Source organism: Sminthopsis crassicaudata, chromosome 2 (genome assembly GCF_048593235.1).
Source record: "Sminthopsis crassicaudata isolate SCR6 chromosome 2, ASM4859323v1, whole genome shotgun sequence".
Classification (NCBI taxonomy): Eukaryota; Metazoa; Chordata; class Mammalia; order Dasyuromorphia; family Dasyuridae; genus Sminthopsis; species Sminthopsis crassicaudata.
The window spans coordinates 573937652-573964527 of NC_133618.1; the positions used below are offsets into that span (position 1 = coordinate 573937652).

At 33.9% G+C, this 26876-nt stretch overlaps 1 protein-coding gene across 5 annotated transcripts in view; it reads right to left on the reverse strand.

Moving 5' to 3' along the window:
• Positions 1–1726: 1726 nt before the first annotated feature.
• The window catches only part of SH3GL3 (SH3 domain containing GRB2 like 3, endophilin A3), a 134434-nt gene continuing 109284 nt past the window's right edge, over positions 1727–26876 (reverse strand). For 3 of the 5 annotated variants that reach the window (XM_074295272.1, XM_074295275.1, XM_074295274.1), the window contains 5 exons: positions 24312–24445; positions 20870–21025; positions 10229–10332; positions 8252–8355; positions 1727–2386 (listed from right to left, as the gene is read on the reverse strand). In XM_074295272.1, coding sequence (XP_074151373.1) covers positions 2181–2386; positions 8252–8355; positions 10229–10332; positions 20870–21025; positions 24312–24445 — 704 coding nt within the window. In that variant the 3' untranslated portion in view covers positions 1727–2180. The remainder of the gene's footprint in view (positions 2387–8251; positions 8356–10228; positions 10333–20869; positions 21026–24311; positions 24446–26876) is intronic. The other 2 variants (XM_074295273.1, XM_074295271.1) reach the window with 1 other exon arrangement.

The following is a 26876-nucleotide window of genomic DNA, read 5'->3' on the forward strand; positions in this document are numbered from 1 at the left end:
AAGTGTGAACTTGATTTGGGGCATCTTATTTCAAAGAAATTAAGGCATTTTTGTAAGTGTGAAGTTGAAGGCAGTCCATTTCCTTGTTATTCCATAGCATTACTGCTAGGACTTCCATTACGTACACTTGTAGCCATCTGTCTTACACCACCCGCAAATGTGGAAATGTCTAGGTGTGGGAAGAAGTCGACAGCTGGCAGTGCAAGAACCAAAAGCTGCACTGGAAGGAAAAAAAATGGCATTTCTTCTCCCATATTTTTGGATTGTTAGCTAGCAACTAATTGGCACAGGAAACAGACAGGTAGCAAGCACACTAACCAAGATAGATAGCATGTATTATAACAGGTATAAAATTCTAAACAAGTGTCTGATGCATTCCAAGAAGACTAATTCTTTTTTTCTCCATTAGGCTTTTCTCTTGACCATATTTTCCCCTCTCAAAAATGAGAAAGTACAAGCATACTTCATCTGTCTATGAAAATAAATTAAATTATCACTGCATCAGTCTCTCACATCCTCCTGACTCTGTGGTTTACCTCTATCTGTAATTGTCTTTTATGCTTTTTTCATTTCCATTAACAATCTTGTTAAATAGGCAATGCAGGTATACACTCAGATTCATAGAACAGAGAGGTCATAAGGGATCACAAAGATGTTAGATTTCTCAAATAATAGTACAGCAGGGACAGTGACTTGCCTGTGATCAGATGTAAGGAGGAGCAAAGCCAAGCCTCAAATTTAGGTTTTCTAATTCCAGGTATAGTGCTCTATTACATTGCTACAGTCTCTGAATACTTCCAAAGTTATCTGACCCATAGATTGAATCATCAGCTAACCAGGTGTTCTTAACCATTTTTTATTGTTGTTTCATTGACCCCTTTGACAATCTGGTGAACCCTATGAATTCTTCAGAATAATTTTTAATGCATAAAATATATTAGATTACAAAAGAAATAATCACTGAAATACAATCAAAATATTAATCAAAAAAAGTCCTGGATTGTCTGAAATTTATTCAAGGATTTCAGGGAAGAACCTCTATCAGAAATATTGTTTTTCCCCAATAGAAACCTAAAGGGATTGCTAATAGCTTCCTGCATCATAAGTACTCACTGGATTGAATATCTGGACCTCTATGAATTAGGTCCCTTCTTCAGCTCCATTGTCTCTAAAACTCTTTTCTCCCCCTTAAAACAAAATCTGGATTCTCTATTTTCATAAAACAAATCTTTTTGTACCCTTCCCTACCTTTTATTTACTCTAATCTTTCTGACATTGAGGTTGTCTCCCTATGTTATATCCTTGCCTTTCAATCAAATCCATATTTAAGAGTCCCCTTCCCTAATGAAGCTTTCTCTGATAAACTACATCAGTGCTTAATTACTTGATTCACTCCAGCACTTCTCACACAAGCCTATTCACTAAACCGGTTCAGGATTCATGTTGGAAGTCTTTTTCCACTTACTGTCTGTGAACTATAAAGAAAAGGTTATAATAGCTGGATGAAGTAGGTAAAGTGTGATTTAAAAAAAAAAATCCGCAAGCATTCCCAAAACCACTTTGATCTGCAAAGGAAAATCACTTAAGAGCCTAATGAAGAAAAGGCATTATTATCTCTAATGTTTATTAAGCTGGATCAACCTCAGTAAGCTAGAATATTCTGGCTACCACCTAAAGATTGTATTCTACACAAAAGCATCTTAAGAACTGAGGACACCAAACTGACTTTTGACTACATAGAATGAGCAATATTTATTAGGTTGTTAACAGATAAGTTACATTATGATGACTGAAAAACTCAGTGACCTCAATTAACATGGAGGCACCGGTATTTTTTTTTTAGCTTTATATGTTTTTAAAAGTCACTGCATCTAATAGACAACAAAAACCAGTCAAGAGTTTCTGCAAATGAATATAATTTTTTTAAACAACAAGATCATACACATTTAATCAGTGACCTTGAAGAGACAAAGCAAAAAATGAAAACTGCACTTCCAAGTGGCCAAAAAGGTAAAATATTTATACAAATGAAATACAAAACTCATTAAAAAGAGAACACACATACAAAAGTCATTTAGTCAGTCAAATATATCAGGGCTTTCACAGAATGCCACAATGAGAGAACACTTGGGTGAATTCATTTCAGTCACAAACTGAGGTCCACAGCTGGAGTGACAAATCTAATGAGGCAAAGGCACTAGCACAGAGACATAATTAATGGGGAAGAATCCAGTTTGTCCTTCAAATATTCCTTCATACCAGTTTTCATCTATTTGATTGGTTAATGTAATGATGTCCCCTTCTTTAAATCCAAGTTCTCCTTCATTTTCAGGAACAAAGTCATAGAGAGCACGACAGCATGGACGATCCATGTGAACCGAAGCACCTGCCCGAGTTGTGTGGAAATAAAAAATGGTCATTAAAAACATAAATACCACTTTACTGAGTCAGAGGAAATTAAAAAATGCAAGCAGATATGACCCAATACTGCCTGCCATCTTTGTTATTATCTCAGTCTGGGGCAAGATTTCCCTACAAACCTAAGATTCTTCTGCTAGTCAATTCATATGGTATAACCCATAACCAGGAAGTTATATGAAACAGGAGAGAGAACAAATGCCATTTCCTCCTTACTCACTCATGTCACTCTTACTAACTCACTGCCTAGACCTACCCTTCTCTTTTTTGGCCCAAACTGATCTCCCAGGTCTTGAATTCTTACCCACAGAGACTTGCATGCGGCAGTTCTCCTCCCACTTTGCTAGCCTCCTCTGTTACTATACCTACTGTCCTGCTGCCATATCAGTCTAAGAAGAGAGCAGATGTGAAGATTCTATAACAAGCTTAGTCTTGGACCAGCTACTAACAAGTAAATCCTTCTAAAAGGAGCCAAAATAGGTAGAAAGAATGATGCCCAACTCAAGAAGAGAAACTCCTGACAAAGATGTTCTTCCCATACTACAGGAGAAGCAGTTTGAAGCCTTAGTCTTTGTGTCATAGTCACTATGAATAAGCTAATGATGAAACTGTATGATAGGGACAATGGCAAGTATGTTGTTAGTGTGTCTGTGAAATGTGAGTGTGTCAGTGTGCTCTCACCAAGGACAGAACACAGGAGATGACTAGCACAAATCATAGAAGCTCATCCCAATGGGATCAATATGAAATTGTACCTCTTGTCAATGTGAATGGTGAGAGATTAGTGCTGAGGATGAAAGTGTGACATAGGAAATCACTGGCCTATAAGCCCTGGAATGGCACATGCCAGTGTGTATGGATGTGGCAATGAGAGTGTGCCTTGGGTGCATTGGGAAGAGCCTGGTGATCAGGTTTGAGTATCAGAATGGATGCTATGGGGGCCTATGATGAGTCAGGTTCTGAATTCAGGCACAGGATAAGTTCCCAGGTTTCACAGGGAGCACAGTGAGAGCACCACAAAGGGCCAGACAGAGAAAACATCTGACTGGCATCATCTTGAGTTCTTGGTCTTCACACAGGTAAGACTACCTCAGAACAGGCAGGGGATAAACCCCAAGTCTAAAAGTGATAAAGTGTAAGGGGACATGTACTAGTCCCTAATTAATGAATACAACAAATACAAGTTAATTTTAAAATAATAGCTCTAGATGTATTCTGATGGAAGTGGAAATCTTCAACATAAAGAAGATCCAACTCACTTCCAGCTGATCAATGATGGACGGAAATAACTACACCCAGAGAAGGAACACTGGGAAGTGAATGTAAACTGTTAGCACTACTGTCTATCTACCCAGGTTACTTATACCTTCAGAATCTAATACTTAATGTGCAACAAGAAAATTGGATTTACACACATATGTTATATCTAGGTTGTACTGTAACACATGTAAAATGTATGGGATTACCTGTCATCGGGGGGAGGGAGTGGAGGGAGGGAGGGATAATTTGGAAAAATGAATTTAAAAAAAAAAAAATAGCTCTAGAGCTAGAAGAGATCTCTGAGACCATCCCATCATGGGATCATAGATAGAGAGCTGGAAGGGAACTCAGAGGACAAAACGAAGGATTAACTGAGATCTTAACTACAGAGAATGAAAGCTAGGCCCTTTGACCCTAACTTCAGCCATTGCTCTTTGGCAATGCCCTGCTGCACAAAGTGGGGACTTGTCTAGGCTAGTCTATAAGAAATCTTAAATATCACCAATTATTTACTGAGCTGCACTTGTGCTCAGTACTGTGCTACTAGGAATACTACATTTCAAGAAATTCTCTTTTCTCACATAAAGCAACCTAATAAAAACATACAAAAACATATATTTTATGAATACATATTTATAGTTTGTATATAAATATATATGTTATGAAGTACACATTTTAGAAATTAGTTCATTTAGATGGCTCAATATTGAGCAATTCCACTTTTTTAAAATGAAGGAGGGAATGGCAGAGAAATTAAGAAACAAAAACCAATTAGGAATACTGCAAAGAATATGATTGTGACAGATACATAATCATTTGGTTTTAGAGTTGAAAATTATCTCAGGGGCAGCTAGGTGGCACAGTGGATAGAGCACCAGCCTTGAATTCAGGAGGACCCGAGTTCAAATCTGGTCTCAGACACTTAACACTTCCTAGTTGTGTGACCCTGGGCAAGTCACTTAACCCCAGCCTCAGGGTGGGGGAGGGGGAACTTTAAAAAAAAAAAAAAAAAAGAAAGAAAAAAAGAAAATTATCTCAGATATCATCCAGGTCAGCTGATGACTTAAGAGGCAGCACTGAGGCAGAGAGGCCACACAGCTAAGTAGTGGCAAGGAGAAGACTAGAACACAAGAGTTCCCCATCTCATTCAGACAGATCACAAAACTGCCATGTATATGTATGGCAAATACTTTTTACAGCTGAAATATTCTTTAAACAGTTTATAGCAACTTATTCTTTTACAAATCTCTTTTATTCTATAATTATTTTGCAACCTAATTATGATTTTCTTTATAGTGCCTCTAAACCTTCACTGTATATTATTGGTTCTTTTTCTACCATATAAATCTTCTGAGAATTTAGAGGACACATCTAGTCCAATTCCCTCATTTAGAGATGAAAACACTGAGTTCAGAAATGCAATAAATAGTAGAGCCAGGATTTGAACTCATGCCTTGGGATTCCAAGTTCTATGTTTCTTTCACTTCACCACACTTAAGAGCCCAAGAAAATGACAGAAAAATTAAGAGCCAAAAACCATTCAGAACATTACAATATCTAACTCTTCTATAAAATGTTTACTAGTCATACTAGTTAGCCAAACTAGTTAGTTTTATCTGTTAAGACACAGTTAAGATATATGCTGACAACCATTCAAAACTTTGAGAATGGGTTAACCAAAAAACCATGATTAATCTTATATTCAATAATACTTTGTAAAGGGTTTAACAGTTTTCAAAGCACTTTCCTACACATCATTTCAAAACAACCTTAACCTTTAACCTGTAAAGACAGGTTAAAAAGATACTGAAACTGAGGCTCAGATAAATAAAGTGACTTACTCAAGATTTCACCACTGATCAGTGGGCTCAGCCTTTGAACCCATGTTTTCTAACTTGATTGATATTCTTTCCATTACATCATAAAGACTAATTTCTAAATTTATAATATGGGAAGTTAATACTGAAGAGCTGGAAAGACCCACATATTTATGGAATAAGGAAAGTATATTCCACAAGTTGCTAAGTTATTTTTTTTTTCTAAAGTTCTAGGTAGAAAGACAAGTCAACACAGAGCTTCTGGGCTCTTTCAGGCAAGGGCAAAGAGAGCTATTACACCTTAATAGCATTCCCTCCCCCTTTTCTCTTCAAGTTTGGCACAGAAATACTCCTGAATGCTGATGAGGCAAACATGACTGTACGCTCTCAGAGCTTGGACAGTAGGTTATTTTTCCTAGCCAAGCCTTAACCTGGTCTTTTGCCTGCAATCCATCATTACAAGATGTGATTTCTCCATCTTTTTGTCATGCTCTGTTCATTTTCATAATCTAACCAACATAGAGGCTTCATTTCAGACCTGCTTACTCATATTATCAATGGTCCCATCTCACTATAATGATGGATTCAAACTGCCTAATTGACCACATTCTTTTCCTTCCTTAGAAAGAAGAAATGATGAGGAAAATGTTCTTGGAGTCCATTTCTGGCAGGGTCCCATCAGCTTCACTTTGAATTGTTAGTGAAATGCTTGACATTTTTTCTTTGCTTTATAAACATTCTGTGGAAATCATTCAGAATGCTAATGGAAAGTAATTTCCCATTAAAGCGGACTATAAAATGTCATTTTCATCTGAAACTGTTCCTAAGAAACAAACAGTACAGGCCCCCTTCAACCTCACACATTCCAACCATGACCAATAGAGATGGATGTGAAATGTGCTGGGTTTTAAATGGTTGCCAGTGCCAAGGACAATTCAGGAGGCAGTGTATTAAAGCCATAGGACAAACTAAGGTACATAAAAGAAGATAGCAGATGATTCTTGTGGTTGGCCCCATGCCCTTCTGAAAAATAATCCTTTACTCAGTGAATTTAGGTAATAAAAACAATGTCAATTGTGGTTTCCATGAAGAAGTATTTGACAGCCCACTTCCAGTATAATTTTTTTTCTTCCTGGGACTGTAAAGCAGAACAGAGCTTCCCCTCAACTCAGCAATCTAATGTTCTATGAAAAAAATCTTATTTCCAACTACCTGAGGAAGGCCCCTTGATATACATAAGTTATAACACATTAGACTAAACTTCCTTTAGCAGTTTCCTGGAAAACAACTTTTTTTTTTTTTTTTTTTGAGATGAATATGAAAAATCAGTTAAATGATGGGACACCAAGTTCCACTTCATTCCGTGTGCACCATCTTGTGTGCATATGCTTGCATGCATGTTGTACTTACAATGAAGCTCAAAGGACTTTATGTCCTGGCCAAATTTACAGGTGAGATGGTATATATTCCTAAATTGTCTCCTAACTTGACATTAAGTCCACAATTATAGAGCATTATTTCCTAACCATTTTTGTGTAGAGATTTTTTACTGATCCAGAGTGTCTTTATTATTTAAATGTCTTTTTTGTCTTCTTTTTTTATTTTTGGTGGGGGTAGAGAGAGTAAGGAGAAGAAGACTCCCTATGTCTCCAGATCTTACCAAGGATAGACTGACATGGATTCTTGGACCTACTCCATTTCAGATCTTCTACTCCTGGAAGCTCACACCAAAATGGTGTTTGACTTTGTGTAGAAACCCAACTGGCTTGGCCCACTGCAGCTCAGAACTCTTCAATTCAAGAAACCCACCAGTCTGTCTCATTAGTAGCAAAGATTACGAATGCAATACAGAAGACCTTATTTCTTAACCTCTATAACATTTTCAAAATCTTTTTCTTCCTTCTTCTAGTTCTCTTTTCCCTGGCATCTCCATCTTTTCCCTACATTATCTGTCCTCTGAAATACTGGTAGCCCTGGCCCTGAGAATGAAAAGGCTAAAATGGGCCAAGATAAAGAATTCAGATAATTCACTGTTCTACAACATAATCTATTTTAAGATAACTGCTATAATGAGTTAACAACATCCCTACCCCCTTTGCTTTCTACAGAGATAAGACTGAACCTTGGAAGAAAAGTGAATCACAGGATTAACTTTTCCTAGGTTTTGAAATCTTCTGTCTTCCGAGCACTCAGAAATTAAGCTACTATCATAGTTTAGGGTCAAATTTAAACAATACCCTTTTTTATATGCCTAATTTTAAAAGCTAAAGGCTAGGAGCAGCGAGATGGAGCAGTGGATCTGATCACTGGCCCTGAAATAAGGAGGATCTGAGTTCAAATCCAGCCTCAAACACTTAAAATGTACTAGTTGTGTGACTCTGGGCAAATCCCTTAACCCCAATTGCCTTGCAGAAAAAAGGCATCAAAGGCTAGAAAAGCACTGAAAGTTAAATTAATACTTCAATTGTTTGTTAAAGTATATAATGATGTACATATATGTGTGTTTGTACATGTATATAATATGTAGTACATATAGGGTATATAGAATAAAAATACAGTATAATATATAACAACCGCTAATAAATATATAACAACATTCAAACTAGCAACATTAATATGAAGAAATTTGTAAATATTTTCCTTTGACATGGGAAAGATTTAGCCATCTTATTAAAACTAAAAGGATAAAGCAAACTTTGCTTAATACAATTTATTCTCTGGATTTAATCAAATGATAAGTCTAATTACATTCTTACCTTTTTTTCCTGAAGAATGGAAGAATTTTTCATGACTGCCAGAAGTACTAATTGGAGTACTTGGATTGTAAGTATAATTAGAGAAAATAGATGATATGCGTATTCTGTAAAACATATTTTTAAGATAGACAAAATATATAATCATTGAAAATTTAAGACCTTAAGAATATTAATTCTATTCAGACAGTAATCATAGATTTAATTTGGAAGCAGGAAAAATTGAGCAAATTCTGAAAAACCCCCAAAATGCTATCTCATAATGCCCAATGATAACTGGGCTCACATAAATTAAATTCTGAAGCTTGCTCTTTCTACTGTTTATATGAATTCATTTATGTCACACTGGTCTTTAAGAATGATTGTCTCCTAAATAGGCAGAACTACTAAAAGTTAACAGGAACTGTATGTCTCTCAAAGAATGTACCTTCAAAATTAGTCAACAATTAAAAATATCAATATTTTTACTGTGTTGAGTTTTAAGTGAAAATTCCCACAAGTTTATTCTTAATAATCTTTTGAAGAGTTCCTTCCAAAAAATCGTCTTTAAACTGTATGCATGTATGTATATAAACACACACAACCATTTTTGTATGTGTATGCATATGTTTATAATATACACACTGTGTCTATGAATGAAGGATTTTAGAAAATATTATTTAATAAATTCTTATTGACCAATTTATCAGTAGATTCCTCTTAGCCAACACAATCCAACAATAAAGAGCTGAAGTTAATTAAGATCTGATTTAATTGAGAATCAGTACAAAGAATTGAGAATCACTGCACATGGATCACAAATTTTCAAAGAATGAAAATATATTTAATGCTACAGAAAACTAATAATTTAATTTTGGAGGGATAATTCTGGTGGAACTTCAGAGTCTGGAAAGGGCCTAGAATTATCTTCATAAACATTTATTATTAATGTACTGGTAAAATCAGACATATCTTTCTACTTTATCTTATCTCAGTCTTCTTACCATGCTCCAGAGAAGGAAAGAGAAGGTATTCCATATTCTTTACATTTAGCAACGAAATCTTCAAGAAGTTAGATGACTTGCTTAAGGTCATTTCGCAAATTAGCAACCATGTTAAGAACAGAATCAAAATACTTCAAATCCAGAGCAGAGAGAGTAAGCAATCTTTTTTTTTTTTTTTTTTTTTTATCAAACACTTAAGATAATGAAACATCTTTCATTGTAAAAGGAAAAGAAAAAAAGAGGCTAAGGTGGATACTTAAGTTCCCTTTCCTGATAGCTCCAGATACATTTCTCAGTCCATTCAACCAAGAGAGCTAACTAAATAAAATTCAGAAACAGTATGAGAATATTAAATGAGATGATAGATATGAAAGTACATATTCGACTATATTTCAGGTAAGAATTCATTAGAACATGAACCCTTTGTTAGTAAGGGTTGTTTCATTTTTATGTTTATCTCTGGTTCCTAATATATAAATGCTTAATAAATATTTATTGATTGATTGCTATCATTGAGCATAATCATAATTATCATATCTTGGTAATGACCACATGTTTAGAACTCATAGAACACAGTAGAATATTTAAGAAAGAATAAATATTACAAACAAATCAAAAGGCAATGAAAAGATGAATAGTGGGTTAACTAGCCTACTACCATAGAGAACATGTTCAAGAAGAATAAATGACATCAGTGAGGTGACTCTATAATCAGGAAGGTGAGAGACAAAGAAGGACATAACTGGTATGCTCCTCAGGACAGAGAAGGAGCAAGTGGAAGGGCTCTGGTACAGGGAACAGATCCTCCCAGAAAGGTTTATAGTAAAGCATAGACAATAAGCAAGCTGGAGGAAGAGAACTGGGGAAGTCATTATCTGCTTTGGTGGGAGGGGATCCCCACATATGAAAATATATATTTCCCACAATAACAAAACACCAAAAAAGAAAAAGTTGCACATCTGAAACTTTAAATTTTTAACTAATGGCTCACTCTTACCGGTGCTGTAATTTCCTGTGTAACTCCAGCAAAATTTCAACAGACTGTCTGTGATAGTCTAGCATGGCTTCTACAAATACTGCCAACTGGCTAACTTGCTCTATCTGTAACAGAGGAGGAGAATTATCTCACAGAATCTTATGGTATATAATCTTTGAAAACAAGAACAAAAAATGATCAGACTAGCAACACAGACAGTGATTTATAAAGGAAATCCATCAGGTGATCAGCATTATTCAGGCACATCTTACTTCCATACTTTATCCTTACTTCAATCCTAAATATCGGTCTGGTTAAGAGTACCTTATAATTCCTGGTTATTACATAAAGACATATTCAAGTTAACTTATGATTTGTGCATTTAATTTAATGGTAAACCCAACAAAATGCCTGTTTTTCAAATTAGAGGATATTTTCAGGAGGTTTCTCTAATTTATAAACCTTATGGATATAACTGCTATGCATGAAAAGATATTCCAGCTTACAAATGCTGTTAAAATTCACTAAAGGAGATGCGTGCTATAAGACTCTCTAGATATTTAATGTCTAAGCAGTGGCAGGGAAAAAAAAAATTAACCTATTTTCATATAGGGAAGAGAAAAATAACTAACTAAAGAGAATTGTGGGACTTTCATCCAGTCAACTCAGAGATGACATATTTTTTCTTGTGCAAGAAAATGAAAGGAACAGAATTTAAACATCCCAAATTCTCAGAATCAGTACATTCAATGCACTGGCTGGGATACTATAGATCACCCAATTTATCAATACTAAGATGAATGTACTTGCCATCTTATCATAGTATCAACAACTGAAAAAAACTGGAAATGATAAGACTGAAAAGATAATGCTTAGGAAGAGCACTAAAATTGTTTTCGAATATTTAAATGCTTGTTATGTTAAGAGGAAATGGATTTGTTTCAAATTTATTTTGAAGGTAAAACTAGGAATAACAGTGGTACCAGTACATTGAGGGAGGTTTTTTTTTTTTTTAATTAAAGTTTTTTTACTTTCAAAACATATGCATAGATAATTTTCAACATTCACCCTTGCAAAATGTTGTGTTCTAAATTTTTCTCTCCCTTCTCTCCACTCCCCCCAGAAGGCTAGTAATTTAATATAAATTAAACATGTGCAATTTTTTAATATATTTTTCCACAATTATGGTGCTGCATAAGAAATATCACATCAAAAAGAGAAAAATGAGAAAGAAAACAAAATTCAAGCAAACAACAACAAAAGTGAAAATACTATATTGTGGTGGAGGCTTAGTTTCTGCATAAGAAGTTTTTAACTATAACAATCTCAAAATGGGACAATTAAGCAATGAGTTACATAATAAGCCCGAATACATGATGAATTTCTCATCATGAGGAATTTTTAAGTAAGGATAGGATAACCATTTATTAGGGATTCTGTAAAAAAAAAAATCCACTCTGATAATCTCTCTTCCAATTCAAAGATTTTATGCAAACAACAATGCACTAATTTTGCAACTTTCCAAAGTTATAATATCTGCTAGCCCTAGAGTTTTAATCCTCTGTCCTCCTGATGTCACTTAGCCACAAGCAAGTATACTAGAGGTGAGGGGGGGAGGGAGAAATGTTACTAATGATCTGTAAATCAGATGTAAAGGCATTTAGGATTAAAGTTGGGAAGGTTTATAGATTTAGAAGTAAGGAAGATAATGGAAAAAAAAAAAAACCCAACAGATTAGAATTAGAGAGTGGAAGCTCCTCTGTATCATCAGGAGAAGCCTTTTCTCAATTGTATCCCTAATACTAAGTGCTTCTCTTTTTTAGCCCAATATTTTAATCTTTCCATTTAAACTCTTTTCCTCCCTACTCTATTAAGATCTTTTTTTTTTTTTTTTGTCACCATCTTCTTTTGAAATCTCCACTTTAGGTTGGATCAGTTCACAGCTCCACTAGTAGTGCATTGGTGTCATGGTTTTCCCACATGCCATCCAACATTTATTATTATCTTTTCCTGTCATCTTGGCCAAGCTGAGAGGTGTGGAGTGACACCTCAGAGTTGTTTTAGTTTGCATTTCTCTAATCAATGGTAATTTTGGTGCATTTTTTCATATGATGGCTTTGATTTCATCATTTGAGGGTTGTCTATTCATGTCCTTTGACCATTTGTTAATTGTGGAATGACTTTTTACTTGTATTTGTATTACAGCACATAGTAAATGCTTAATAAATGTGTTACTTCCTGATTAAATCATAAAATATTAAAAAAAAAAAAAAGAAAAAAAAGAAATCTCCCACTTTATAAAAACCAAATTAGGCAAAGATATCAAAGTTACCAGTTTGACAAGAGGATCTATTCAAAATCTATTCACAATCATGTGGGAAAAGCTTATTATACCACACCCACATGAGTTTTGTTTCAAGTGTCTAAGAGAATGCTAGCATCCCCAGTCCTTCAAGAAACTACAGAATGACATTAGTTCTCTATGTACTGGGAGTCAGGAAGTGAAGGATTCTCTTGCTGTTTCTACTACTAAGTAGTTGTGTGACTATGAAAAAATAAGTAAATATTTTCTGGAACTCAGTTTCTTCATCTATAAAATGAAGGAGATATGATATCCCTTCTGAAAGTTCAGAAATACCATATGGTTTACCATAATTTCTCCTATCATGAAACAGTAATCTTCACCTTCACCCAACACAGTCTAAGGCCTTCCTATTCCATTTTTCTCTCTAGGCATTTTTAAAATAAAAAAATGTGCATATAAAAATATATATGTAAACATGGATACATATAAACATACATATATACATATGTATATATGTATATATATGTGTGTGTGTGTGTGTGTGTGTGTGTGTACTTTTAATACATTCTCAGCACTTCTGTTGTCCCGCCATTCCTTTATTTCTTTGCTTGATTAATCCTCCATCCTGTTTGCATTTTCTACTAAAATGTTTTCTTTGGTTGCCTATATTTTAATTTTCCCTTCCTCTTTCTTCTATTATTAATTATTACTCTACAATTACATCCCCAGTAGTAGTTCCTAAGTTTTGAAATTCAAAATGCATGGAAAATAGTAATTGTAGTCCATGAATTCCAAATTTTGTTCAAAACATGCAAAATTAAACAATATCTTGTTACATGTGCTTTAAAAAAAAGTAAAATTATCCAATTACCTATGGTTCAAGTTTCCAGAAATCTTAAAAAGAATATACAATGTGGACTCTCAATCCACAAACTCTGCTGAACATCTTGATCTTCATGACTGGAACTTCTCTGTGTTTGCCAATCCCATATATTTTAATTATGAAATGCTTATAATAGGCTTATCTCTATAAATATATTTTTAAAAGTTTTCGCTCCATTGATATTATTGTTTTATAAGAAATGACCAACAGGATGATTCCAGAAAGGCCTGGAGATACTTACATGAACTGATGTTGAGTGAAATGAGCAGGACTAGGAGATCATTATATACTTCAACAACAATACTGTATGATGATCAATTCTGATGGATGTGCCCATTTTCAACAATGAGATGAACCAAATCAGTTCCAATAGAGCAGTAATGAACTGAACCAGCTACACCCAGCGAAAGAACTCTGGGAGATGACTATGAACCACTACATAGAATTTCCATTCCCTCTAATTTTGTCCGCCTGCATTTTTTATTTCCTTCGCAGGCTAATTGTACACTATTTCAAAGTCCGATTCTTTTTGTACAACAAAACAACTGTTTGGTTATGTATACATATATTGTATTTAATTTATACTCTAACATGTATTGGTCAACCTGCCATCTGGAGGGGGGGGGGGGAAGGAGGGGAAAAATTAGAACAAAACGTTTGGCAATTGTCAATGTTGTAAAATTACCCATGCATATATCTAGTAAATAAAAACTATTAAAATTTAAAAAAAAAAAAGTTTTTGCTTCATTGCCCTGAGACACAAACATGAAAATTTACTATATGTTTTTCTACAGGCTATTATCACCATAAAACTGTATTTATGTCAAAAGATAAGAACAGGTGGTTTTCAGAAGAAGTCACAGCTATCTAGTTAGATGAAAAAATGCTATATATCACAATTGATTAGAGAAATACACATTAAAACATTCAAGTATTATTTCACATCTATCAGAGTGGCAAATATGACAGAAAAGAAAAATGACAAATGTTGGATGGGATATGGAAAAATTGGGACATCAATTCATTCTTGTCAGAACTGTCAACTGATTCAATAATTCTGGAGAACAATTTGGAACTAGGCCCAAAGTGATATAAAGTTGTGCATACCACTAATAGGTCTATATTACTTTTTTTTTTCCTTTCTTTTTTTTTTTAATTTTATTTATAAAATTTTTTGACATATATACATAAGTAATTTTTTTTATAACATTATCCCTTGTATTCATTTTCCAAATTATCCCCTCCCTCCCTCCACTCCCTTCCCCTGATGACAGGCAATCCCATATATTTTACATGTGTTACAATATAACCTAATAGGTCTATATTCCAAAGATATTTTTAAAAATAAGAAAAGGACCTATATGTTCAAAAATATTTATAATCATTCTTTTTTGTGGTGGAATGAATTGAAAATTGGGAAATGGGTGAAATTGTTATAAATGATTTGAGACAAAATAGTATTATAAGAAATGATAAGCAGGATGCTCTCAGAAAAACCTGTGAAGATTTACATGAACTAATATAAAATGAAATGAATAGAATAATGAGAACTTGATGATCACCTGTAAATGCCCTAGCTACTGTCAGCAACACAATGATCCAAGACAATTCTGAAGGACTTATGATGACAAATTCTACCTACTTCCAGGGAAAGATCTGATGGAATCTGAATGCAAATTGAAGGATACTTTTTAAATTTTATTTTTGTGGGGGGTTTTAAACTATGTTTTATTTCACCAGCAAACTCAGGATCATATAGAAAAATAAGTTTTGCATGACTGTACAGCTATAATATACAGCAAGTTGCTTGTCTTTTTTCAATAAGGGGAAAAAGAAGTAGTGGAAGGGAGGGTGAGAATTTGGAACTCAAAATTTTAAAAATCAATGTTTTAAAAATGTTTTTATATGTAATTGAAAAAATATAAATATAAGATTTTAAAAATTGAAAAATAATATAAAACTACATTTGTGTCCTTAAACTTTAATTCGAATCCATTTTGACTATTTATTAAATCTACTTCAAAATTCATTTAATTATTACCATTAAACAATTTAACATCAATTTTAAAATGTAATATAATTTTCAAGAAGAAAAAGAAAAATATCAGTTGGTAACTGACCCCTACTATCTCCAATGACATTGGAGTCCACTAATAGTAAATCAGTTATTAGTATGTACTCAATTAAATTTTGTCCTTGAAAGAGGCAATATGGCATAATTAATAAAGAACTAACTTCAAGTGATTAAAAGCCAATTTGAGCCCTTACTTCTTCCAAACATCTAGCTGTGTGACATAAGTGATAATCTCTCAACATCCTAGACTACTTTCTAAAACTAGAAGTAGCAGGTGTCAATATGCAGGAGATGGAGAGCAGAGACAACTCACAAAAAGTACTCTGGAAAGGAAATCAATCCCACTTAACCTCCTGAATCAATTCACTTTGTACTTTGTGCTGCTTGCACTTCCATTATTTTGTGAGATTCTTACAACATCCCTATGAAGCAGACATTTTACAGATGAGGAAACTAAGACAGAAGCAATTTGTCCAGAGGACTACATAAAGTGCATTTGGGAAAAATAAAACTAAAATTCAAATCCACTATTCCTTTCAAACAGACTGAAAGAACCCAGGCATTGGAGATAAGATGTTGTCTCTACTGAAGGAAAAATATAAGAGTCTTCCTTGGAGACCTGGAAGTTCTAGGTGACTTTTTAGAGATGGGGTTCTCATTGTACCTCAATTTCTCTAGCTCTTCTCAATGTCATGATCCTAAGTTTACTGGTGAAGCTCTTGGGTTTTCCTTTCAGGAAGGGAAAATATGTAGTGGAATAACATGACTGAAAAGTACTAACTTCTTTGCAGAAGTGGAGTCTACTTGCAGGGTCACCACTTTTCAATTATAAATGTAATGAGGGAATGATCACATTCTAACAATAGTTACTTTCAATGGCAAGGGTAAATCCTTGGGCTGCATAGGTTTGAGGAGATGAGTCAGTCTCAGGAGTGTATCTTGAATGGCCTCAAGCACTTCACTAGCATTAAATTCTAGCATTAAAAGTTAAAATGCTCCTTTTATGTTTTCTTTGTCTTCTTGGAATATCCCCCTTTTATGTTCCAAAAATCCCCAATACTTACTTTTATCAATCAAAGTTCTAGTGTCCTTATAGTAAAAAAAAAAAAAAAATGAAATGTCTTCCTACAATTTGTGCTCAAAGGATAAGTACTTATATGATGTTCAATTCTGATGGACCTGGCCCTCTTCAATAATGAGATGAACCAAATCAGCTCCAATAGAGCAGTAATGAACTGAACCAGCTACACCCAGCGAAAGAACTCTGGGAGATGACTATGAACCACTACATAGAATTCCCAATCCCTCTACCTTTGTAGATTCTTTTTGAACAACAAAATAACTGTTTGGACATGCACACATATATAGTATTTAACTTATACTTTAACATATTAACATGTCAACCTGCCATCTGGGTGAGGGGGTGAGAAGGAGGGGAAAAATTGGAACAAAAAGTTTGGTAATTGTCAATGCTGTAAAATTACCCATGCATATAACTTGTAAATAAAAAGCTATAATAAATTTTTTAAAAAAGAAAAAAAAAATTTTTAAAGGGTAAGTACTGAGATCTTTTTTGGCTTCAGTTTACTGGTTGATTAAATTTCAAAAGTATAGAGTGGACAAAAGTATAGTACAGACAAAAGAAATATCTGCAAGTAACAAAGACATGACAGGCATTTCTTCTAATGTCTACTAATAGCAAATGGCAAAGACCAGTTCATATTTTGGGGAGCTGAAAGAAACAAAACAAATTGATACAAAAGCAATGCCCTATGTCCCCCAATAAAATACCTCTATAACCCACAAAAGATTTTCCTCTATCCATTCCAAGGCTTTTTAAAAAGGAAAGTGGAAGAAATGAAAAATGGGGCCAAGGAGAACAAAAAATCAGATTAAAAGTGAGGGGAAAAATAAGAAGGAAGCAAACAACAAAAAAGGTGAAAATATTATGCTTTCATCCATATTCAGTTTCCATAATTCTCTTTCTGGATGCAAATAGTACTTTCCATCACAAGTCTATTGAATCATATGTTAAAAAAAGCCTAGTCCATTAAAGTTGATCACCACATAATCTTGTTATTACTGTATACAATATTCTCTTAGTTCTGCTCACTTCATTCAGTATCAGTTCATGTAAGTCTAGACTTTTCCGAAATCAGCCTACTCATCATTTCATGTAGAACAATAATATTCCATTATATCTATGTACCATAACTTTTTCAGCCATTCCCCAACTGATGAGCATCCACATTCCTTTCCATTACAAAAGGATTGCTACAAACATTTTTGCACATGTGGGTCCTTTTCCTTCTTTTATAATCTGTTTGGGATACAGAACTACTGAATCATAGTTCCAAATTGTTCTTCAGAATGGTTAGATCATTTCACAAATCCATCAAAAATGCATTCATATTCCAGTTTTTCCACATCCCCTCCAACATTTATCATTATCTTTTCCTGTCATCTTAGCCTACCCAAAAAATGTGAAATGGCATCTCAGAGTTCTCTTAATTTACATTTCTCTAATCAAGTGATTTAGAGAACTTTTTTCTTATGACTAGAAATGCTTTAATTTCTTCATCTGAAAATTGTTTGTATCCTTTGACCATTTATCAATTGGGTAATGGCTTGTATTCTTATAAATTTTAGTCAATTCTTTATATATTTTAGAAATGAGGTCTTTATCAGAAAAACTGGCTGTAAAATTTTTTTCTCTGCTTTCTGCTTCCCTTCTAATGTTGGCTGCATTAGTTTTGATTATGTAAAAAAAATTTAATTTAATGTAATCAAAATTATCCATTTTGCATTTTATGATGTTCTCTAGTCCTTCTTTGGCCATAAATTCCTTTTTTCTCCATAGATCTGAGAGATTATCCTTTGTTCTCCTAATTTGCTTATAGAATCATCCTTTATGTCTATTTTCATGCCAACCTTATCTTGGCATAGGGTGTTATAGGTTAGTTAATGCTTCATTTCTGCCCTATTATTTTTCAGTTTTCCCAGCAATTGTTGTCAAATAGTGATTTCTTATCCCAGAATCTGGAATCTTTAGGTTATCAAATACAAAGTTACAATAGTCATTGGCTATTCCCTGATCCATTACTCTATTTCTTGGCCATACCAAATGATTTTGATGACCACTGCTTTATAATATAAAAAGAGAGAGAGAGAAAAGAAGAAGGCCACCTTCCTTTGCATTTTTTTCATTGATTTCCTTGAAATTTTTGACCTTTTGTTCTTTCAGATGAAATTTGTTATTATTTTTTCTAACCTATAAAGTAAGAAAGAAACCAAGGCAAGGATGGGGTGGAGAGATCAAATTTCAGTAACTTCTAATGAAGCTTATGGATAAGTCCTACTAAGAGTGGGTATGGTAGTGAAACCTAGGTTACTGTGAAAACTAAGTCAAAAGTTAGAGTAAAACCTATATTACCTAGCCTAAGGAATTTGAGGGCCTATATTTCATTCTCTATTAGAAGTCAAAAAGGAGAAATTAAGCTGTACCGCTACAATTTCACAGTGGGGAAAGGAATTCTCCCATTCTCAGAAAGCGGATATACTTTATTTTGGAAAACTGGAAATGAATGACTAAATTTATCAATGAATTAATTTTACTGACAATTAGGGAAGGAATCCTACAGGCTGGGCTAATTGCCAGTCAAATTTAACAGTAAATCACTTTATATTCAATGCAGGCCTTTTCCCCCACACAAGCTAGATGGCAGCATTTATAAACAATGTATCTTTTCAAGTTAATAGCCTTAAGTTAATAATTCTGTGATAGGACACATTTTCTGGACAGCCACATGGCACAGTAGAGTGCCAAGCATGGAATCAAATCCAGCCTCAGATACTTATTAGCTGTGCAACTCTGAGAAAGTCATTTTACCCTGTTTGCCTCAGTTTCCTCATATGTAAAATCTGTAAAATGAGCAAATCACTGCAATATCTTTGCCAAGAAAATCCCAATCAGAACCTTGAAGAGTCAGATATAACTGAATGAAAGCAATGAAACATTCTATATGCCAAGTCCAATAAGGAGAGGTGATATGGTAGACTAAAATATAGATTAAGAACTCAAAATGTATTTGGGCATTAAGTGCGACTCTGATTTTAAAGATGAGGAAGCTGAGACACAGAGATTTGCAACTTGCCCAGGGTCAAAGATTTAGGAAATGACTGAGATTAGGATTTGAACTCAGATTTTCCTAAGTCTAGTATTTTATCTACTACACTATGTTGCCTCTATGTGACACTTTTTATGTGACCTGGGCAAAGCACTTGCCTGTTTGCTCATCTATAAAATGAGAATAGCAATATTTGCACTACATATCCCGAAGAAAGTATTCTGTAAAGCTTTAATGTGCCATTATGGTATTGGTTTTTGTTACTGTTACCAAAAACAAAAAATGATACCCTGAGAAGCAAGGGGATGGGGAGAAAATTCTCTTTTTTGTTCTTCTAAAAAAGAAAAAAAGTAAACAAAGGGAAAGATAAAGTGCCTTTCTGGTACTTGATGGATTTACATGAATTTGGTTTACCCATTATGAGTTTTCTGACTTGGCAGTAGTACAAACAATAAGCAAAGTCATTCTACAAAATTCTAACACTTGGCATCATATTTAACATAATAGGGATTTACTAAATGCTTGTTGGCTTGACTTAATAAAATAAATAATTTTTGTTTGAAAGCTTCATTTCTGATAGTATAGAGATGATGTCAAAATGGCACATATATCATATAGGGGGAAAAAAAAAAACACTCGTTCCACAAATCTAGAGGAAAACTGGACATTGGAAGCAAAGATTCTAAATTCTCAAGTTTGGAGAACTGGAACCACACCTTGGACCCTCAACTTCTAGGGCTACTTGAAAGAGCAATGTAGTGACTTCAAGTGACCATGAATAGGCAGAGGAGGGAGCCTGATGCTCTAGTCCACATCAGTGCAAATACTGTCTCTTCTCTCAAGCAGCAAATGCACTTTTGGTAAATACTTTTCCTTCAAAAGCCACATCTAGAGCTTACTTTAGCTTTTTTTTTTTTTTACTTATAAATAACTAAAGGTAAAAGAATTACAGACAAAGAAACACTGTGATTTTCCCCCGGCTCTCACCTTCTACAGATTACCTAACAGACTAAGTCTACAGACTTAGAATATGATCCTGATTCTAAATAAGGGCTTCCCAAGGTACTCTGATTTCTTGAATTTCTAAAGTCACAAGAATTGACCACAACAATGAAACAATTCCAAACTACTAACAAGTACTATATACTTTGTGTTCATAAGGATATTAAAGTACGCCACTAAGAATATGATATCTCTATATGATAAATCATTTAATTCAAATCTATTAAAAGTCTCTTAAGTTTGTTTTAAATAGTTGAAATGTCATACTCACATCATTTTCTAACAAATTATTCATGCCTTTTCTAGCCAAATCCTTTGACTCTTCAAATTTTCCTATTGCTTTTTGTAATTCTTCATCTGATATCCTACTAACTCGTCTCTTATAATCATAGTCCAAACGACGACCTTCCAGCTTTTTCAAGTGATACTGAGAGAAAAATGAGAGAATGTCAAGTGCTTTTATAATTCTGTGAAAAAAGATAATTATTTTTCCCCAAGTCTAAGGCAGAATAGGCATGATACATTTCTTTCATTGCCTAACATAAAGGAAAGTACAATGAAGCTTATGAAATAACAGAATAAACATGTGTAAGTACAAGTAGCTAAATCCTTTTGGCATCCAACAAAAGTATAGCACTTAGGAAAATCTTGTCCAGAGATCCTATTTTGAAGGTTACTCATTTCTCTCCAGTTTAGCTGATATGCAGAGATTTTACTCTAGATAATTACTAACCAAATAAACATAGCAAAACTGAAACATTTTTGTTAAATATTATACTGGGCCAATCATTAAGCAGGATCAGATTTAAAGACAAAAGGGACTTTCAAGATCATCTAATCCAAATCTCTTTTTACAAATCAAAAAATTGAGGTCCAAACAGACCAAGATCCCACCAGCAATGTATAAGCTGAAATTCATGCCCAGGTACCTTGACTCCAAATCTAGGGCTCTTTCCATTATATCTGAGGAATTCAGATTATTAGTCTCCCCCATGGAATGTACTTTATTTGTTACTTTCATTTTGTAACCCCCTTCAAGATTCTGAATGTCATCCTCTTCATGAAGCCCTCCTTGATCTTCCAGATTTTTAAGCATTTCTCCCTCCTCAAACTATCTTATACTTGCTGATCTATGTACATGTTGTATGTGCTATTAATGTAAGAGTCTTTAAGTGCATACACATTCTTGTTTTAGTCTATGTACCACTAGAGCCTGGCATAGTGACTTAGAATTGGCAGGTACTTAATTAACATTGGTTCAGCTGAACTGAAATTAACTGAAATTCATTTCTTCACTTCTCATCAAGCTAAAGTGAAATCAAAGTGCAAATAAGTTATAATCACAATGATAAAGAGACCAAGCCTAATTTTGGATCAAAATTAATTTGCCCAGTTTTTATGGACCACAGTTTCTTCATCTACAAAATGAGATTAGATTAGATGATTCCTAAATCAGCAGATAGCAGATAGAGCATCAGGTCTGGAGGCAAGATTGCCCATCTTCCTGAATTCAAATCCAGCCTCATACAACCAGTAGCTGTGTGATCCTAGGCAAGTCACTTCAGATTTAAAATAAAAATAAAGTCAGATTTAAATAACTAGGCAAGTCACTTCAGATTTAAAATAAAAATAAAGTCAGATTTAAATAACTAGGCAAGTCACTTAATCTTGTTTGCCTCGGTTTCCTCATCTGTAAAATGAACTGAAAAAGAAAATGGCAACATATTCCAGTATCTTTGCCAAAGAAATCCTAAACGGGGACTACTTAAGGCTGTACTTGAAGGAAAAGGAACAGAAACACTCCTCAAAAATGGAAAGAACTATTATGCCAGAAGGCCATGAGATGGCAAGGTTATAAAACTCTTATTTTGATTCCATTTTCTCTGCTTAGGAGAAAAATTTGATTTCACTGACTTTAATAAGTTTATGAGGCTGATTGATCAGGAAAATTCTAGAGATATATTATCTGTATTTTAGCAAAGCACACTAAATACTGTACATACCATTGAGCTATTTTTGTAATGTAATGCTATTCTTTTGAAAACAATAAAAAGAAATGTGTGCTAGATAAGAGTAGTGAGATATATTCTGAATTATCTAGACAGCTAAACCTAAAGAGCTAAAAGCAATGCTACATATTTCCTTCTAGTATATTTCTAACCCTATGCTACATAAACAACAAATGAGAAGTAATACCTAAAAAGTGGCTGGTACTATATAAAGACAGGAAAAGACCAAGAAGATGAACATTAAACATGGTTTTAAATGGGCCCCAAGTGGAGCAATAAGACTGGGCTTTAGAGTTTTCTTTGTTAGATAACTAACAATTCTAAACATACAAATAATTTTTTTCAAGTTTATCTGGGTCTCAAAACTGTTCAATTTAACTAAATTGCCACTAGGTACTTAAAAAAATGATACTTTGACCAAGTCCCTCCTGTTTAAAGGTTAATGACTTTAAATAAAAACGTCATTTTAAAATAAGTGAAGGGGAGAAGAACAAAGGCAAGATGGCAGAGAGGAGACATGTCTTTTTCTGAGCTCTTCCTCTGTCCCTCAAATTAAGAGCAAATCCAGACTCTGAACTGGTTTTGGAATGACAGAACCCACAAATATTTAGATTGTAATAAATTTCCAGCAGAAGATATTTTGGAAGAACTTCAGAAAAGATCTGCTTCAATCAGGCATGGAGGGTGGCAAGTCAATGTGCAGGCAATGCAGAAACCCAGGGTACATTTTGGAGAATCTACCAGGAGGAATCTACAGCAGAGTTGGCTACTCTGTCCTGGTTGCAAGATAGTAGATCATCAAATTAGCTCTAAGATATCCAACACAAATACAAAAAGCAAATAGTGAACCCCTAAAACCCAGAATGTTGGGACCTGGCTACATTCATCTAGCACTGGAAATTAGTCAGCACCAGCCCAGTGGAACCACTGTTGCTTGTAGAGGAAGCTTGGACAATCTCCCCTTTGCCCTAAAAGAGGACCTCAACCTTTTTTTTAAAAAAATGAGCAAAAAAAGTAAAAAGTAACTCTGAGCATAGATAGGTTTTTTTTTTTTTTTTTGGGAGGGGGGGTTTGCTGAGACAATCGGGGCTAAGTGACTTGTCCAGGATCACACAGCTAGGAAGTGTTAAGTGTCTGAGGCCAGATTTGAACTCAGGTCCTCCTGACTCAAGGGCTGGTGGTCTCTCTTATATGCCACCTAGCTGCCCCCCCCCTCACAGATAGTTTTTATGGAGAAAGAGAAGAACAGATTTCAAACCCTGAAGACACTAAAAAGCAGGTCATCTCCAAATGAAGCCCCAAAGGGTGATTGAGATGAATTGGTCCCCATCTCACAAGACTCTCTTGGAAGAATTCAAAAAGGATCTAAAAAGAGAGTTAGAAGAAAAATGGGGAAAGGAAATGAAAACTTTGCAAGAGGATTTGGAAAAGGAACCACAGAAATAATCTGAAGAAAACTCCTTACAAAATAAATTTAGTGAAATGGAAAAACCATGTAATTCCTTACAAAATAGATTTGACAAAATGGAAAAAGGAAACAACTCCTTGAAAAACAGAATTTGTGAAATGAAAAAGTCCACAGAACAAAACAACTCATTTAAAAATTGAATTGTCCAAATACAAAAAGAACTAAAAAAGGTAACTAAAGAAAAATAATTCACTAAAAACTAAAATAAATCCACATGTTCTTGTTCAGGAACTCACCCCAACCTCTTTTAGGTCTTTGTCTTGTAATAACTGTAGTGGCTCAATAAAGTTTTGTTTCACATTGATATCAAGAGAGTTTTTCACTTCAGCTAACAACTTCATTGATTCACCAAAATCCAATAATGCTTGACCTAGAAAAAAGAAAAGAAAGGATCAGCTGAGCAGTGAATGTTCTCTGGGTTCCCAGAGAATGATCTATTTAAAAGGAGTTTTAGTCTGACTGTGTGAGATGGATACTATTCATTCTTAAACTTTGGGCTTCATAGCCCCAAATAAAAAAGATTCTTATTTGCTGTAACATTTTGTTTAATATTTTCTAAATATTGACCAAATATATGAAATGAGGTAACTAGGCAAATATTCATTTTGTTTATTACATTAGACTAGTACTTAATCATTTTATTTTCTTGAGTAAGTCAATTCTTAAAAATAGGCATCTTAATAAATGCTGAAACTTCAAATATTGGTTTTTTACAGGTGGTTTACTAAGAAAATTCATTAACTCTACTTCAATAAAAAGGTAGCCTAAATAAATCCAAAAAATCATCAGCATTTTTATTTAGAAACTTTAAAAGCCAAGAGCAAATGCTAGAAAAAGAACTTCTTTCAAAATAACTACAAAATGCACCCAATCTCTGAACTAATTCATGAAGTCACAGTTAGGAGTTATATAATTACAAACATCATATCAAAATAAAGGAAAATTTAAGTAAAGGAATATTTATACCTTAACCTTGGGCTGTACCAATAAAAAATGACAACAGCATCTACATTCACTTATAGATTCAATACTATGTCAAACTACAAAGGCATTATTTGGCAGAATTCAATAATTTTTTAAAAAATCATTTGGAGGAATAAAAGGTCTAGAATCCCAAAGGAAATAATAAAAGAAAAATATTAATGAAGGGGGTTATAATGCTTTTAATATTTCAAATTATATAAGAAAGTCTTAATTACAAAAACTATTTGGCATTAGTTAAAAAAACAAAAAAGTAAGATTGATGAAACAGATGAAAAAATAGGCGGGTAAGAGGCAAAAACAACTGATCTCTGTTGTCCTATCTTTGACAAAGGACACATTAGTGGAGAAAGTTCTCCTTGTTCAACAAGAATCAACAAGACACTAGAAAAATTTAGCAGAAAACTAACTCCCACCAGCACATTTTCTAAAACCCAGGGAGGCACACAAACTAAATATTTAAGAAAATTTAGGAAGAGAAAGAAAAGAAAGTGCCTTCCATGACTTTTACCTGGATGCAAATTCTTAAATCAAATGAAGGATAGAGAACAAAAATAAAATAAACAATTTAAACTGCAAAAGACTAAAAAACTTTTACATGAACAAAACCAGTGCAGCAAGTATAAAGTAAAATATAAATAATGGAAATTTTTGTTATCAAATAACTCAAAAAACTAATATCCAAGAAATCTTTTTGCACTTTCTTTAGAGTGATTTTATCGTTTGGGATTAAGACAGGGGAAGAAAGAATGTGGAATAATAAAAAAAAAAGTGGAAAAGATTTAGCTAAAAAATAAAGAAAACACCATTTAATATATGAAGAATAGAAAGGAACCAGCATATTTGAACGTAATAGATTTCAGTCTGATATGTTATAAAGAGGTAGAAATTAACAAAGATGGGTAAAGCCGTCAGGTTGAAAAAAGTATAAAGAATTAAAACCTATACTGAAATCCAAATACAATTGGGAGAACATTTTAGAACCAATAAATAAGTTGCCTGAAGGACAGGAAGACACCAATGATAGAAAAGAAAATAGTATTGAATATATATATATATATATATATATATATACACACACACACACACACATACATACATACATGAATTGAAGGCATTCTTAACAAAAGCATAGAGAATAAACAGACGTTTCCAAATAGTTGAGTACAAAAGACCAAATCCTTATCATCTCACAATTTTAAAATAATATTTTTTCCAAATACACTTATAGTTTTCAACATTCATTTTTATAAAACTTTGTGTTCCAAATTTTTATCCCTCCCTCCCTTACCTCTTCCCAACAAGACAGCAAGCAATCTGATATAGACTTAATATGTGCAATTCTTTTAAAAACATTTTCATACTTGTTATGTTGTACAAAAAAAAAAAAAAAAAAAAAAAAAAAATCAGATCAAAGTGGGGTGGGGGGAGAGATCCATGAGAAAGAAAAACACGGGATTTCCAGCCAATATGGCAAAGAATGCCCTCAGAATACATTTTTTTTCATGACAAGGTCTTGGAATTAGTACTTGACTGAAAAAAACCCACAAATACATACATTACCAACAGAAGATATCCTCAAAATTCGCCAAAAAGATCTGTTTTTGCTTGGGGATAGGAATGGTTAGACCAAGCACAGACTGCAGGCAGGCAGTGAGAGCATGGAAGGCAGCTCACACTGAGCAGACTGGAGGGGACAGGGTATAGTAGCAGCCATCAGAAAACTTGTGGGGAGAAATTTACCCAGTGTGGACTTCTTTGCCCTGGCAGCAAGCCAGTAGATCAGCAGAGAAGCTATAAATACAGGGGTTAAAGACTTC